The sequence below is a fragment of the Elephas maximus genome, chromosome 20 (assembly GCF_024166365.1).
Source record: "Elephas maximus indicus isolate mEleMax1 chromosome 20, mEleMax1 primary haplotype, whole genome shotgun sequence".
Lineage (NCBI taxonomy): Eukaryota > Metazoa > Chordata > Mammalia > Proboscidea > Elephantidae > Elephas > Elephas maximus.
The window spans coordinates 29105895-29123920 of NC_064838.1; the positions used below are offsets into that span (position 1 = coordinate 29105895).

At 45.0% G+C, this 18026-nt stretch overlaps 1 protein-coding gene across 1 annotated transcript in view; it reads left to right on the plus strand.

Moving 5' to 3' along the window:
* ITPR1 (inositol 1,4,5-trisphosphate receptor type 1) overlaps positions 1-18026 on the plus strand; it is a 382998-nt gene that overhangs the window by 345430 nt on the left and 19542 nt on the right. The window contains exons 55-57 of the mRNA XM_049862511.1: positions 644-783; positions 1558-1723; positions 4715-4875. Coding sequence (XP_049718468.1) covers positions 644-783; positions 1558-1723; positions 4715-4875 — 467 coding nt within the window. The remainder of the gene's footprint in view (positions 1-643; positions 784-1557; positions 1724-4714; positions 4876-18026) is intronic.

Sequence of the window (18026 nt, forward strand, 5' to 3'; positions counted from 1 at the left end):
GGGGGCTCTGCTGTACTCTCAGATACAGTGATCTAGGGGAGGGAGGCAGGTAAGCAGGTGATTACTAGAGAGTATGCTAAATGCTGGGGATAAGGATGGGATACAGGAGATGGGGACACCCTGATGCCACCGGTTGATGCATTCAGCTGCTAACCGAAAAGATCGAGTCTACCCAGAAGCACCTTGGAAGAAAGGCCTAGTGATTTCCTGAAAAATCGGCCACAGAAAACTCTGTGGAGCATAGTTTTACTCTCACACACATGGGGTCACCAGGAATCAATCAATTCCATAACAACTGGTTTTTAGTGACAAAAAACAAAATGCCCCCAGACAGCGATAGCTTTTGAAAGAAAGTATTTGACTCTTGATTGTTTAATTTTATTTTTTATCATTCCTGTCAGCAGGGGAGATGGCATTCAGGAACCAAAAAAAACAAACCAACTACCGTTGAGTCAATTCCGACTCATAGCGACCCTATAGGACAGAGTAGAACTGCCCCCTAGAGTTTCCAAGGAGTGCCTGGTGAATTCGAACGGCCGACGTTTTGGTTAGCAGCCCTAGCTCTTAACCGCTATGCCACCAGGGTTTCTGGTACCTCTCTTCCCTCCCGTCTTCAATCTGCTTTTCCCTGCTGTGTGCGTAGAGCTGGTCCCTGCGGAAGAACTGGAGCAAGATAAGGAGCATACATGTGAGACGCTGCTGATGTGTATTGTTACTGTCCTGAGTCACGGGCTGCGAAGCGGGGGCGGAGTAGGAGATGTGCTCAGAAAGCCTTCCAAAGAGGTAAATGAATCCTGAGGGGAAGGAAGAGCAGAGCCGGTGGGCGGGGGTGGGTGGTGAGTGCACAAAGCAGTGGGATTAAGTGTAAACTGAAGAAGCAAAGGAAGAGCTGGGAGTAGTAATGAGTGGATGTGCAGACTAGATATTTAAGGCTCCTTTCATCTCCACTTGTCATGCTAAAGCAGCGCAGCAAAATCAGCTGCGAGGAAAGGGACCATTCAGTGTAGTCAAGTGATTGTTTCCTTCAGGGTTAGGGCTGGCCAGCCTGTGTATGATTTCCAAACATCTTAGATCCCAGGAAGGAGTCCATGGGTGGTGCACAAGGTTAATGCACTTGGCTGCTAACCAAAGGTGGGAGGTTTGAGTCCTCCTAGAGGCACCTCAGAAGAAAGGCCTGGTAATCTACGTGCAAAAAAATCAGACATTGAAAACCCTATGGAGCACAGTTCCCCTCTGGCACACGTGGGGTCATCATGAGTTGAAATCAGCCCCACAGCAAATGGTTAGATCCCAGGAAGCTACTTCTTCCACATGTCACACAGCACTTGGAGAATTTGCAATTTAGAAACAGGTTACCAAAAGTGATGATGCAGTTGTGGGTTTTCAAGTTTTACACTCCATTTAACTTCTACAGAAGCAGACTGATGGCTTGCTGGAGGGTGGGAGTTTGACACAAGTGTTGAGATGTGTGACTCGCGTGGGTGCTTTCACCACTGAGCTCTGCAAACCAGAGGGACGTGGGGTGACCGGAATGATTCAGACACCTCTCTTTTTCAGGAGCCCCTCTTTGCGGCTAGAGTGATTTATGACCTCTTGTTCTTCTTCATGGTCATCATTATCGTCCTGAATCTAATTTTTGGGGTCATCATTGACACCTTTGCAGACCTGAGAAGTGAGAAGCAGAAGAAGGAAGAAATCTTAAAGACCACGTGCTTTATCTGTGGTGAGTGTTGCTGCCCAGCTTCCGCAAGACAGCGGAGGCCTCACGGAGCAGAGGATGAGCCGGAGGTGCCGAGGACATGCAGCCATGGGGCGTGTGCCTGAGTATTCCAATAGAGGGGGCGCTGGTTCATTCTGGAACATATCCGTCCTTGGCATCAAGAGCGCTGCCGGATTCTGTGCAGGTTGTTTTTAGGCATGAAGTTTGGGGGAGCAGAAATGTGATCACACATTATTTTAAATGAATGCATTTCAGCGTCTTTTTGTTGTTGGGCTGCTTGATCATCCTTGGTCCCGTTCAAGTAAACTGCCAGTGGGAAAGTTACCCAACAGAATAATTGTCCCATTCAAGACCCTTTCATTCAGCTCCAACTCGTGGGATGTCTTCACTGCAGACACATGAAGCTTTAAGTGAAAAAATACACTTTATAGAGTATATGGCAAAAGAGTTCAGAGTTTGGAACCCAGGGAGTCAGACCTGGGTTCTGTTTAAGCTGCTGCCACTCATTAACCGTGTAAGCTTGGCTTATTCACTTAGCTTCTCTGAACCTTTTTCCTCATCTGTAAAATGGGTACAGTGTTACATACTTCTCTAAGTTACTGTGGTGACTAAGAGAGTTTATATACTACTGCTAACATAGAACCTGGCACATTGTAGGCACTCAACAATTAGTAGCAAACTGCTACGTGAAAGAGGTGCATGGATTACCAAAGCAATTGTTTTCTATATGGGAAGCTACAGGAAAGTCTAGGTGAATGTAAATTAATCATGTAGGAATCATTTAAGGTTTATTCATTATATGGTTATTTAAATATATATATTTCTTACTGGTACATAATATATAAAATATATATACCCCCCCAAAATGAACACTTTTCATTTTATAATTTAAATTCACTGTTTTTTTTCCCCCTTAAAACTTTTTAAAAACTTCTTGTCTTAACATGATTTCAGAGTTACCAAAAAGTCAAAAAAATAGTGCAAGGAATTTCTGTATCTCTTCCACCAAGATTTCACAAACATTAATACTTTGCCACATTTGCTTTATTCTTTTACACACACACACATGCGTGCGCACACGCACACACACGCACGTGCACACGCACACACACACACACACACACACACACACACAGTATTTTTCTGAACGGTTTGAGAGGGTGCCCCTTATCCTAAATATTTCAATCTCACTTACCTTAAAGCAAGAAGATTCTCTTGTATATCAACAGTATAATTATCAAAATCTGGAAATTAACACTGATACAATCCTATAATCTATAAGTTCACATTCTACCCCTTTTCCCAGTAATGTCCTTTATAGCAAATGAAAACCCCAGGTCATTGTTGCCTTTAGTTGTCATGCCTCTCTAGCCTCTTTTGACGTTTTTGAAGAAAATGGGTCAGTTATTTTGTAGAATGTCGCTTGATTTTAGTTTGTCTGATGTCTCCTCATGCCAAGATTGAGGTTATGCATTTTTAACAGGCGTATGAAAGACACCTTGTTTGTTCTTCTCAGTGCATGATATCAGGAGGCACAAGGTGCCAGTCCACCTCACCACTGGTGGTAGTTACTTCGATCACCTGGATTAAGGTGGCGATTGCCAGGTTTCCCCACTGTGAGGTTTACTGTTTTCCTCTTTGTAATGAATAACTATCTTACAGGAAGATACTGTGAGATTTTGTAAATATCCTGTTATTCCTCAAACATTCACCCATGAATTTTAACATCCACTGATGATCCTGGCCTGAATCTATTATTATGATGGTTGCCAAATGATGATTTTCTTATTTCCTTATTCTTTCCACATTTGTTAATTGGCTTTCTACTGTAAGAAAGAACTTTTTCTCCTCTCCCATGTGTGTATGTATGTTTGTGTGTATGTATTTATAACAACACGGACTCAATGGGTTATAATTGTTTGCTATGATTATTATTTATTTTGATGCTCAAATTGCCCCAGCTTTGAAGGACAGCCCTTCAAGCTGGCTGATGTTCTCTTCTCATGTCCCCGTCATTCTTTATATACTTCCTTCCTTTTGTGGTACAAAAAGATGTTCCTGGCTCACCAGCCCTTGAATCAGCTGTGTCTCCAAAGAGCCCTGTACTTTTTAGTAGTGAATGGCATTTAGAAACCATGATTGGAGGGCTAGATGTGCTTATGCCATTGGTGTGCTACTGCTTCCAAGGCTTATTAGATCTAGGGGATACATGTAGGTATATAAGTCTGTGTACATATATATGTGTGTGTGTGTGTGTATATATATATATATATATATATACACACACACACCCCTATATTTCTATATCTCTGTTTATAAACATTTGAAAAAGCATAAGTATATATTGACACCTCTAATTCCATTTTAATATCACAGCGTTTATTCTTTCTCTCTTTCCATAACTCCTGTAATTGAGAGTGAGAAACCTGACTCCCATTACCCTATTCTGTGTTTGTTTATTTGCACAGTCCTAAAACATACAGAAACTAGTTTCAGAATCCTCCACCCAGACCTCTGCAAAATACAGACCTACCAGCTAGAGTTCAGTATTTGCTTACAAGTTCTTTCAGTCCTTATTCTGCCTTCTCAAAACTTTTTAACATGTCTACATGTTGACATTTACCTGGGAGAAGGGACCTTACTTTCACAGGGTGCCTACTATACATGAGTACTTTACACACATCCCCATCTAACCCCTCAACATCCCGGTAATGTAGGCGGTAATCTTCCCATTCACTGACAAGGCACTTCAGGCATGGAGAGATTAAATAGCAACTGGTCAGTGTCAGAGGTGAGACTCAAACCTGTGTCCGTTGACTTACAGCCTGTGTTTTCCTACCATCATATAAAAGGGAGTACATTTATAAGGCCAACAGAAATCAACTTTTTAGACATGACTGAAATAACAGTCTTCTCTGTCTTGACTGTCCTGTTGTGAATTTTGCTTCGCCATGGCTGCTTAGTTGGGACCGGGGCCTTTCTGTCTCTTTTTAGGCTTGGAGAGAGACAAGTTTGACAACAAGACAGTCACCTTTGAAGAGCACATCAAGGAAGAACACAACATGTGGCACTATCTGTGCTTCATCGTCCTGGTGAAAGTCAAGGACTCCACAGAATACACGGGGCCGGAGAGTTATGTGGCAGAAATGATTAAGGTGAGTGAGGAGGCCTCCTGGGGGCAGGCCAGGCTTGGGGGCTGCATGGCCTAAAGTTACCCAGCAGAAAAGCAGCATCGGATGTTTACTGAGCCCTTACCTTGGATTCACTCTATTCTGAGAGCTTTATATCGGTGATCTTCACAACCACCATGTAGATGGGTATCATCCCGATTTTAAAGATGGAAACACTGAGGCTCAGAGGGATTAGCACCAGGTCACCTAACTGGGACTGGGGTTTTAATCTAGCTCTAACTCCACTTGGCTTTCCAACTCTCTGCTAATCTGCCTCTCTTCTTGATGGTGGGTGCTTTTTTTTCCTCCTGACATTAGACTTGGTTTCTGTCACTCCATGTAGTTTTGTTTGTTTGTTTGGTCTCAGCTTAGCCTTCTGGAACATACTTTGCCAACTATCAGGAAGGGTCATATAATGGAGAAATCTGAGTCCCAAATTAACCTTCTTGCGGGTAGGAAGCATGGACTGCCATGTCTCGGGAAGAAGGAAAGCTGCTGTGGGCTTCAGAGAACTCTTATCAGGCAGGGCTTGGTGGAGGTGCCAAGAATGAGCTGTGGGAGTCCCTGAGCCAGCTGCTGTTTCATACCTGTGGCTTCCGAACGTCGTTAAAATGTGCAGGGCTATGTGGTAAAACGAGGAGGCATGAACTGTGAAATCTGGGGACTCTGTGTGAATTACACTGGCTTACTCTGAGGAGAGGGAGGCCATTAGTGACCCTGAAAGATGACACAGTTCGCTGCCTCTGCCTCCAGTTACCAAGGACTCAAGTACTCTGCCCAGTAATGATCTCTCCCAAACGAGCCCTTCTGTGTTTTTTATGCAGATGTGGTTTTAAAATGTTTTCTGGTAAGAAACTTCAAGTCAGGACTGCTCATATGAGTATTGGATAAAGCCAAAGCCTAGATACAGGCAGGCTGTCAGCTTTATTGCTGGCAGGGCAGCCGCCACACGGTGGTATTTCTTGAACACCCATATTACACAGGGCTCACAGGCCTCTCCTTGGTTCTAGAGGGCTTTCCGGAGATCCTGTGCTGCCTGTTCCCTTGAAGTCTTTAAAGTCTAATTCTGGGCTTCTCAAATTTTAATATATGTATGAATCATCGGGTGATCTTGTTTAAATGCAGATTCTGATTCAGCAATCAGGCAGGACTTGAGATTCTGCATTTCCCACAAGCTTTCAGAGAAGGCCTATACTGTTGGCTCGTGAATCATACTGTTAGAGAAAGTCTAACAGAAGGAATAAAACATAGACTGATATAGGAAATTATCGTCCAGACTGGGTATATGAGTGCTGAGGAGAAATAATCTTAATTTTTTATACAGAATTAGCCCTCTACTGTTTGTACGTGTCTATTATGGTATTTGATCATTATAATTACCCTAAGTGAGAAAGAACTACGACACAAATGTCAGTTTGTCATACTGTGGTGGCCTGCATGTTGCTGTGATGCTGGAAGCTATGCCACCAGTATTTCAAATACCAGTAGGGTCACCCATGGTGGACAGGTTTCAGCAGAGCTTCCAGACTAGAACAGACTAGGAAGAAAGACCCTGTGATCTACTGCTGAAAATTAGCCAATGAAAACCTTATGGATCACAGAACATTGCCCACCTCGCTTCCTTTGGACATGTCATCAGGAAGGATCAATCACTGTAGGTGAGGGTATCATATTTGGTGAAGTAGAGGGCCAGTGAAGGTGAGGGAGACTTTTGGTGAGTTGGATTGGCACAGTAGCCACAACAGTGGACTTGAACATTCCGGCAATCGTGAGGATGATGCAGGACCTGGCAATGTTTTGCTGTATTGTACATGGGGCCGCCATGAGTCGCAATTGACTTGATGGCAGGTATCTGTCACAAAGTGGGGAGCCAGTAAAAGAGATCTTTGGGGATGAGGAGAAATGGATGAGGCTCCATGGTAGAGAGAACTTTTCAATAGGGTTTTGAAAGAGATATGGGTAAAGAGACAAGGGTCATAGATTAGCAGAGGGGAAGGGGGAAAATGAACACAGAAAAGGGGGGGGGGGAAACAGAAGTTCTAGAATGTGGATGACCCTTTTATAGATGAAAGACCGGCTTCTTGTAAAGAAACTTGCTTAGTAGCAGCTCATAAGAAGCTAATCCAAGATCACACCCATGTTGGACTGACTCTCGAAACTGCTCCCCATAATCACGGTGTTGGTAGGAAACTGGGAGGATTCTGGTGGTACTGGGCAAGGTGGGAGCAGGATCTCTTTTAAGGAGATTAGGAATTCCCGCAGTAGCCAGTGTAGATTTTCACAGGGCTAGTTTTCCAGTGTCAGAAAATATCAGAGAAGCCTTAACTATCTCCTGTTGTTGTTAGCTGTAGTCAAGTTGGCCCCTGACTCATAACGACCTCATGCACAACAGAACAAACTGCTGCCCGATCCTGCACCGTCCTCGTCATCAGCAGGGGGCCAGACCATTGCGATCCTATAGGATTTTCATTGGCTGGTTTTTGGAAGTAGATCACCAGGCCTTTCTTCCTAGTCTGTCTTAGCCTGGAGGCTCTGCTGAGGCCTGTTCAGCATCATAGCAACACCCAAGCCTCCACTGACAGACGAGTGGTGGCTGCACATGAGGTGCGTTGGCTGGGGAGTGAACCCGGGACTCGCACGTGAAAGGCAAAAGAATTCTACCACTGAACCATCAAGTCCCTGGATGGTACAGATATTTAACGCACTCAGCTGCTAACTGAAAGGCCGGAAATTTGAGTCTACCCAGGGGCACCTCAGAAGAGAGGCCTGGAAATCTACTTCTGAAAAATCACCCATCAAAAATCCTAGGAGTCACAGTTCTACTCTGACACCCATGGGGTCACCACGAGTCAGATTCGACTGGACAGCCACTGGTTTGGTTTAATTATCCTTTAAAAACCAAAAAAAAAAAACCATTGCCATTGAGTCAATTCCGACTCATGGTGACCCCATAGGACAGGGTAGGATTGCCCCATAGGGTTTCCAAGACTGTCATCCTTATGGAAGCAGACTGCCACATCTTCTATGGAATGGCTGGTGGGTTCGAAGCACCAGCCTTTCAATTCTCAGCCAAGTGCTTAACCACTGCACCACCTGGGCTCCTTAATTATCCTTTGGGAGCCCTCACGCCGTTTCTTTTCCTCCAATTGTCGATACTGCCAGAGGGACAGAGTGCCAAGGGCCACTTTTGAAGTTTTCTGTTAATCACCTTACTTTATGGCCTTTTTGGTTTCTGCCTCAATAATGAAGACTTAAAGGAGCCTTGTGAGCAGTCACCTGCTGAGGATTAAGAGCCAGATACCACCCCTGCAGCCACCTGCCAACCAGCTTGATCAAAGCCCACTGCACTGGCAATGCTTTGAAAAGCCTAGCACCCAGTATGCTTTTTCCCTGTTCACATCATTCTTTGATTGTACAAGAGTTCTTGTCAAAAACCCTAAAAATCCGTCATGTCAAAGAACTCTTAACTCTGAATATCATACTGCTAAGGAACCAAGCTCGTGGACTAAGTGATGGCTCAGGGAAATGTTAGATTCACTAGCTGAAAGGCAGTGTCTCAAGCCACACATGCCTTCGAGCCACATGAATTCCTGCTGAGGACTCCTTACAGAGCATTAGCCAAGGCAGGTCAGGAGCTGCTCGGCTCTATCACTTAGTAGGGGCTGGAACTCCATGGGAACCCAGTACAGTGGAGGAGGTTCCATGCCCACATCATGGATACAACTTAGTCATACTTAGCCACGGCGGAGAGCTGAGGTGGCCCTTAAGCCTTGCTCCTGAGGGAGCAGGCATCCCACCATCACTGCTGAGGCAAAAAGCAAGCTGATCTCTTTGATAAGGCAACCCCCCTTGCTGACTCCAACTCGTGGCAACCCCATGTGTGTGAGAGTAGAACTGTGCTTCACAGGGTTTTCAATGGCTGGTTTTTTGGAAGTAGGCCTTTCTTCTGTGGCACCTTGGGGTGGACTTGAACCTCCAACCTTTTGGTTAGCAACTGAGTGTTTAACCATTTAAACACCACCCACGTGGTAGTGCCCTGAAAACAACCACTCCTTGGAGATAGGGTGGCATCGGAGATGGCAAATAAGATTTTTATCTCTAAAAACCAACAACACTACCCAAGAATTGGATTTGAAGGGTGAAGATCCAAGGTTTGAGTTTCAGCTTTGCTACCTCCTGTTATTATTGTAAGTTGGTATTGAGTCAGCACCCAACTCATGGCAACCCCACGCACAACAGAACGAAATGCTGCCTGGTCCTGTGCCATCCCTACGATTGGTTGCAGATCAGACCATTGGGATCCATAGGGCTTTTACTGGCTGATTTTTGGAAGTAGATCACCAAGCCTTTCTTCCTAGTCACTCTTAGTCTGGAAGCTCTGCTGAAACCTGTTCAACATCACATTACAGAAGCCTCCCCGACAAATGGGTGGTGGCTGTACCTGAGGGCCATTGCTACCTTCTAGCCATAATGCATTGTTGTGAGTTGCCATCTAGTCTATCCCGGCTCGTGGCAACCCCATGTGTGCAGAGTAGAGCTGCTCCATAGGGTTTTCAAGGCTGTGACCTTTCGGAAGCTGATCTCCAGGACTGTGTTTCAAGGCACCTCTTGGGTGGGTTGAAACTACTAACCTTTTATCTAGTAGTCGAGCATTTAACTGTTACCACCCAGGGACTCCTAGTCACCGTATAACCTCAGGCAAATCCCATGACCTCTCTGACCCTGAGTTTCCCATCTGTAAATTATGGTTAAAACCCTAAAAATCCATAGCATCAAAAAACTCGTAACTCTGAATGTCAAATTGCTAAGGAATCAGATGTTTCTGGGCTAAGTGGTCGTTCAGGGAAGTGTTAGATCCACCAGCTCACATGTTTGCTGGATGGTGGAAGTGACGTGAATGGATGAAAAAGCACCTGACAGAACCTGGAACTGGTAGGCGGCCACTGAGGGCGTGAGTGCAGTGAGATGAATGAGTGGACAGCAGAACAACTGAATGAATGAACAGACACCGCCAGGAAGCAGAGGGGCTTCGACTGAACCCGACAGAGGAGCTGACAGGAAGTATGATTTCCTGTTTCCAAGACTGCGTAAGAAGTCTTGGCTGTTGGCGTGCTGTTGCTAAGAAAAATCAGAATGGACATCTTGACTCTGAGAACTTCCTCCCATGGAAGATTCTTATTGCTCTCTCTCTCTTAAATTTTTAATCATTAAATTTCATTGAATTTGGCCTTGAAGTTGAAGGCAGCACAAGGTTGACATTATCATTCTTTTTCTCAGTTGAATCAGCCAGCAGTACTGTTGACTTCTCCGCTTAACTTTTGCTGCTCAGAATGAGGGCTTAGTTGATTTGGGCAGTGGCCTCTGAATTCTGTGCATTAAAAATAAACCTTAGATTATGCTTGGTTTGCTGGTAGCTTTGTCCCCAAATCATGATCGAAGGTGGCATCATAACTAGCATGGCTATCGTTGTTAGCTGCCATCAAGTTGGCCCCCAACTCGTGGCGCCTCCCATGCACAGTGGAACGAAACACTGCCCAGTCCTGTGCCATCACCGTGATCAGTTGTGGATCCCACTGTTGTGATCCATAGGTTTTTGTTGGCTGATTTTCAGAAATAGATCACCAGGCCTTTCTTCCTAGTCTGCCTTAGTCTGGAAACTCTGCTGAACCCCGCTGAGCATCAGAGCGACATGCAAGCCTCCACTGACGGACAGGTGGTAATGGACCATGAGGTGTATTGGCTGGGAATCCAACCCAGGGCCCCTGCAGGAAAGGTGAGGTTTCTGCCACTGAGTCACCGTGGTGGAGTCAAGCCTCCTCTGCCGTAACATACAGCACCATTTTGTACTGCAGATGCAGCTTCATATTTGTTAACTTGGGCCCCAGACAGGGCTGTCCTTTCAGACAAATGTGACTTCACACAGCCTCTGGGAATTCAAGGCAAGGAAACCCCTGAGTTTCCCATGTTGTTGTTGTTGTTATTGTTGTTGTTGGCTGCCGTCAAGTCGAGTCTGACTCATGGCGACCCCATGTGTGCGGAATGGAACTGCTGCATAGGGTTTTCAAGGCTGTGACTTTTCAGAAGCAGACCTCCGGGACTGCTTTCCAGGGAACCTCTGGGTAGCTTCAAACCACCAACCTTCCAGCTGGTAGTCGAGTGCTTAACCTAGGCTTCGAACCGGTTCATTCCGGTTCAAACCTCTGCTGAGAATTTTCATTTCCACCCCAGATATACTGACTCAGAATTCTACATTCTAACCAGATCCCCAGGTGGTTCTTACTGAATCAATCTACATTTTAATAAGATCCTCCAGGTGGTTCTTATGAGATGGAATATATCTGGGATGGAAATACAGTCTCAGCTAAGAATCACCTGAGGATCTTGTTAAAATGTAGCTCCTGATTCAGTTTATCTCAGCAGAGGTCGAACAGGAATCAACCACTTTGAAGCCCTGGCTTAACCATTTGCTCCAGTTTTGGTGCTATCATGTAGGGTTTTGAGGATAGCCTTTATAATAAGCCAAATTGTGAAGTACGTCTGAATTTTCACAATAATTTATGTGCCATACACACTTTTTTGGAATAATTTTAGCATAATTTGGCTTTACTTCAGTGCCAGCTGAAATGAGAGTTTTCGCCAGTCTGCAGATAATGATTTGGCAAGCCGTGCTCTCGGGATGAACTTAACCTGAATAAGTGCTAAATTAGTTATGCGTATCTTTGCCTGAAGGAGTTTAAATATTGCACAATAGGCATGTTGCAGGTAAAAGACCAAATATATGATTCCCAGCAAAGACTCAGCAGCGTGATTTTCTACTACATTCAAGCACAAGAGAAAAGCCAGTCCTCAATTTGATAAGCAGACTAAATTATTCTTGAAAGTTGAGTTTAGAAACTGAGCAGGCATTAAGAAGGAAGATTGGTAAAGACAACCAAACAACTTAAATATAAGACATCAGTTTTGCTAGTTCAAAACAGATTTCACTTCTGTAGCTTAGATTTCTACCTTGGTAATTAATAAAAATCTTATATTTTTGGAGGGGTGTTTCTGAGTCAGTTGCAATTAAACAGAAGGTGATCAGGTAGAAGAATACGGTTCATCTACATTTCAAAATGTCCTGATATCCTCAGCTGCTCTGGCCACTTCTGGTCTCCAGGATAGTATGTTAATTGGCTGCTAAACTGAATGCTGAAATAACTGGGGACAGCCTACCTCCCCAAGATAGCCCAAGTGTCCGGGAACAGATTAAGGCTTTAAGGAGCGGGGGTATGGGCTGTGATGTAGTTTGCCACGGCAGGAGCAAACTGGATAATAACTGTAACTATAACCCCCAATGCCTTCGAGTCGATTCTGGCTCATAGTGACCCTATAACTACTAAAACTAGGTGATATTCAATCAGTTTGTACTGAAAAAATGCTTTACAAGCATCGTCTCGTTTAACCTTCATAACGGCATGGTAGGTGGCACTATTACCATTTACAGATGGGAAACCTCAAGCGCAGAGAGGTTAAACAGCTTCTCCAGGGTCACACAGCAGGGAAGTGCTAGAGCTAGGAAGTCCAAATCTGCGGAATCAGAACTCAAGCTCTAACTTCTCTTGATGCTCACATTCATATTCAGCTGTGGTTGTATCTGTGTATGCACACAACCCTCAGTGGTAAGAACCTACAGCCCTTGGATGCCTGGCAGCACCATGTTTTCCTAGGTCATCTGCCAGGCTTCCCCCTGTAGTTGTTGTTGTTTGCATCTATCAAGTTGGCACACAACTTATGGCAACTTTGTGCACAGTGGAGCAAAATGCTTCTCAGTCCTGTGCCATTGGTTGCAGATTGAACCATTGTGAGCCATAGCATTTTTATTGACTGATTTTCAGAAGTAGATCACCAGGCCTTTCTTCCTAGTCCATCTTGGTCTGGTAGCTCTGCTGAAACCTGTTGAGCATCATGGCAGCACAAAAACCTCCACTGACAGGTGGGTGGTGGCTGCACCTGAGGTTCACTGGTTGTGAGCTGAGCCTGGGTCTCCCGCATAAACAAAAAAACACCAAACCCAGTGCCGTCGAGTCGATTCCGACTCATTGCGACCCTATAGGACAGAGTAGAACTGCCCCATAGAGTTTCCAAGGAGTGCCTAGTGGATTCGAACTGTTGACCCTTAGTAGCCGTAGCACTTAACCACTACGCCACCAGGGTTTCCAGGCCTCCTGCATAGAAAGTGAAAATGATACACTGACCCACTACTGCTCCTCTTAAATCCTTCTCCGTCTGTGCCCCCATCCCCGACACACACACACTTAGTGGTGCTAGATTAGCCACCTTCAGAAGAGGCAAGGCCTGGAAAAGGCCCCATGGGAGTTGGGAGAAGAGTGGGAAAGAGGATCTCCTAGGTAATGCTGACTGGCTAATGCATAAATCAGCAAGACAGGAGCTTAGTGTGTTGAACGGGTTTTAATTCTCCGCTGCGGCTGCCAGCAGCACTACCAGGCAACCACCTCGAGAACTGCAGGGGGTGTCTAAAATGACGGGAGCCCAGGAAGTCCAAGAGCAGCTTTTACGAAGAGTGTACGTGAAATATATGTTAATTTTGACTTGTTAAAATCTGATAAACTTCGTTGCCCTCACCTAAGCTTGAAACAAGCCCTGGTGGCGCAGTGGTTAAAAGCTTGGCTGCTGACCAAAAGGTCAAAAGTTCGAACCCACCAGTCGCTCTGCAGGAGGAAGACATGGCAGTCTGCTTCCATACAGATTAGATTACAGCCTTGGAAACCCAATGGGGCAGTTCTGCTCTGTCCTGTAGGGTCTCAATGACTCAAAATCGACTCCACGGCAATGGGTTTGGTTTTTTTTTTCAGGTTTAAGCTTGAAACAGGGAGTGATGTGTTCTTTGGTGGCTGAGCTTGTGGGGAGAGGGGGTGTCTAACTAAAAAAAAAAAACTAAAAAGAGAAGGATAATTCGCCAGAACCACAGCCAGACTTGAGCTTCCACACCCAGGTGACTCATCTGAATGGATCTAACTCCCTAATAATTAAACATTAGAATGTCTGATCCATCATCCTTTAAGCCTGCTGCCGACTTTTTCTCACAGCTGGGCTAGACACGTCTCCCTTTTCCTAACCATTCTGTTTCTCCATCTCTCTCAAACAATATTCCTGTGGAGATTTCCCAGTTTGTTCCATCATATGTTAATTCACTCACAAGGGTATAAAACAAAGGAGTCGTCTTTCAAATCAAAAGTAATATAATTATGGCAGCTCTTAGAATGACACCTACTACCAGTTCCATTCAGAGCCCCTGTGGCCCAGTGGTTAAAAGCGTGGCTGCTAACCAAGAGGTTGACAGTTCAAATCCACCAGCTGTTCCTTGGAAACCCTATGGGGCAGTTCTACTCTATCCTGTAGGATCACTGAGTCAGAATCGACTTGACGGCAACAGGTTTTTTTTTTTTTTTTAAACCAGTTGCATGGAGTCTATTCCAACTCATGGAGACCCCATGTATGTCAGTGTCGAACTCTGCTCCGTAGGGTTTTCAGTGGCTGATTTTTCAGAAGGAGATCACCAGGACTTTCTAAAGGCACCTCAGAGTAGACGCAAGCCACCAACCTTTCAGTTCCAAATTTCAGGTAGCGGTCGAGTACAAGAGGGGAGAGTCTGGAAACCTGCATTCCTGAAAGTGCTTTGCTGAAAGCCTCTAGTAATTTACATTAAAAAAAAAAAAAAAAGCAATGTGAAAGAGAGCCTTTTTGCCTGAAAACATTTCCTGGGCAACTGTTCTCAGCAAATAAATTCTGTTAGATGTTAAGCCCTATTAAACATCTAAGGAGCCTTGGTGGCACAGTGTTTAAAGCAATTGACTGCTAACCAGAAGGTCAGCGGTTCGAAACCACCAGCAGCTCCGTGAGAGGAAGATATGGCGGTCTGCTCCCATAGAGATTTATAGCCTTGGAAACCCAGTGGGGTCGCTATGAGTCGGAATCAACTTGACGGCAGTGGGTTTGCTTTTTGGTTATTGAACATCTACTATGAGGAAACATTGTAAGAAGATGAAAAAGCAACAGAATATATGGCCCTAATCCTTGGTTGTCTGCATTTGATAAGAAGATACAGGAAGCAAGTGCGGTCAGAAAGCAGTGTGTTAAGGACGGCAAAATGGGAACGACATACCTAAGTTCCACTACTAAGTTTGAAAGGGGAACTGGCTAAAGTTTTGCGCCCTTTTTGATCCAAGAGCTGCAGACAAGCACTTTCCAGAGCAGGGACAGCTGCTTTCTGCCAAAGCTAGTCCAAGGATCTGAGTGAAAGGGCTATAGGGCATAACTGGGGACAGAAATGGAGACTGGGAGTTACTTGTGGATCATGGTTAGAGAAAGGCTAAACTCTGGAAGTCTGGAAGGAACAGCCATTGCAGTGGTGACATGAATAGGGAAGAGGAGGTAAAAATGGATACAGCTATCACGAGGCATGTCAGTTCAAGGAAAATAGGACTCAGGAGTCATTGACAGGTGGGAGGAGTCCCTGGGTAGTGCAAACCATTAACGTGCTCAACTGTTAATGGAAAGGTTGGAGGTTCAAGTTTACCAAAAGGCACCTGGAAGAAAGACCTGCACGTCTACTTCCGAAAAATCTAACACACATGGGGTCACTGTGAGCTGGAGTCGACTAGATGGCAACTGTTATTTCCTGGTGACAGGAAAAAGGAGGGAGTGCATACTCCACAGGGCGTGAGTGTCACCGTCCCCGGACATCTCTACCCAAGCTTTCACCTCATCTGCGCTTCATTCACTTGGTCGGAGGTGAGCAGAGGAGGCCTGGCTGTGGAAGAAGTAACCGAGAAACCCTCTGCTTCTGTGCAGATGTATGGTGACGGGTTCAAACTTTTACTCCGGAATTCCAGTGAGAATGCTTGGAGGCAGGGAGTGCCTTAATAAACCCCTGGGATGTGGATATTTCAGGCAGGAGTGCTTCATCGACAGCTTTCCTGCCTACCCTGGGAGGCCATGAGCATTGGTTAAAATGCTACCTGTGCCCCAAAAGCCCTCACCCATGTGTAAGGATACAGCTTTTGCTGCCTTCTGAATATGATCCCCAGAATGTCTCCTGCAGTTAGCTGACACCACGGACGGAGATCAAGAATATGCGAGTAAGGGAGAAGTGGAGAGGGACTTGGCACTTGCTTCTTGGTGGCTGGAAACAGTGTGTCAGCATCATCGGATTCACCACCCAGCCAGCAGGCGTGCTCCCGCCCCACCCTCACCACTGGAGCCTGGGTTCCTGTCAGTAGCAGCTGCACAAGGTGGTTGCTCAGCTTAGGTTTCCCCACCCAGGCTTATAACACATTTTGCCCTCTTGTCTAGAGAGTATGAAGTCACCCCTCATCCTACTGCATGCTTCACAGGTGGCTTCCTTTGTATTATCAAGTAGTTGGCACTTGGACTCCAGATCTGCACTGACCTCCCCCCGTCTCTTCTGCATTTCCCACATTCTGACTTTCATGGAGGCTATGCCAGTCGTTCATTGTAACAGTGGGTTAACCAGTACCAATTGCCATCAAGCCAACTCCAAGTCATGGTGACCCTGTGTGTGTCAGAGTAGAACTGTGCTCCACAGGGTTTCCAGTGGCTAATTTTTTGGAAGTAGGTCACCAAGCCTTTCTTCCAAGGCACCTCTGGGTGGACTCAAACCTCTAACCTTTCAGCTAGTAGCTAAGCGCGTTAACTGTTAAGCAGAGCTATAATCTGCCTTCAAGGGATTTATATGCTAAGACAGCGCAGGGACTCGGGTATACACAAGAATAGGGTCCATGGTCCATAAGTCTGTGCAGAATATCGAAGTTATACACAGTAATTGTTAGATCAGTAATTGAAGATTGGTTTCATGACTTATAATATTCTTCTTCTCATTGGATTAGCCAATACATGTATAAAATATTTGCATATTTTCCACGACTCACTAGATTTGATGAGCCTGGAAAATGCCATTTTGTCCCTCTATACCTTGAGCCACCCTTTTGCTCCTCACCAGAAACCCACTGGGCTGCCACTTGCCTCTTAAATTCGAGACACCTTGGCAACATTTGTAACTCCTTACCTTCACTTCTGTTTACTCTAAGTATTGACTTTGTCTGATAGAGCTAGAGTGTAGTATCATACCACCAGCTGTTTGTCATACTGTGGTGGCTTACATGTTCTCTGGTGCTGGCAACTATGCCATGGGTATTTCTAATACTATCCAGGTGGACAAGTTTCAGTGGAGCTTCTAGACTAAGACAGACTAGGAAGGAAGGCCTGGCCATCTACTTCCAAAAATTAACTGATGAAAACCCCATGGATCACAACAGAATATTGTCTGTTATAGATGAGCCCCCTGGGTTGGAAGGTACTCAGAATACCTAGTGGCTGCAATAATGGACTTGAGCATACCAACAGTCGTGAAGATGGCACAGGACCAGGCAACATTTCTGTTCTGTTGTACATCAGGTTGCCATGAGTCAAAGCCGACTCGATGGCAGCTAACAATAGTATCATATACTACTGAGGGGTGTTTAACCATCTGGCCTATATAAAAACGCTGTAACCTGAAAAATGTTCTGAATTTGACTGTCTTTATCAAGAAAAAAAAAAAAAACCTGTTGCCATCAAGTCGATTCCAACTCATAGCAACTCTGTATCAAGTATACATATCCAGAATTCTTTAAAATCTCCATCTAGGGAATGTGAGAACATGAAAGTCAGAACTTGTGTAAGGCAGAAACCTGTCAGAGAAGGAAAACTCAAATATTTTCCACTGAAACAAGTGGTAGAAAAGTGGTAAGACTGTGCCCTGTCAAAGGCAGAAAACTTGTGAGACCCAAAAAACAAGGTGGTCCCATCAAGCTCCGGCTCTCACAGGTTTCACTCTATTTGGGTATAATCACTTGTATTTAAAGCGGTTGGTATACAACTGAACAAGACTGTTTCACCTTTCAAAAGCCCAGTTCTCTTTAGGGCCTCAGTTTTACCAGCTGTAAAATGAGAAAACTGAACCAAAGGATCTCTTAATGCCATTTTTTCCTCCAACATCTCATGAAGCAGCTTTCAAAGAGCTGGTTAGATTTCATGAAATACCAAAGAGGGAGTGGAAGACTTAGGGTCTGTATCAG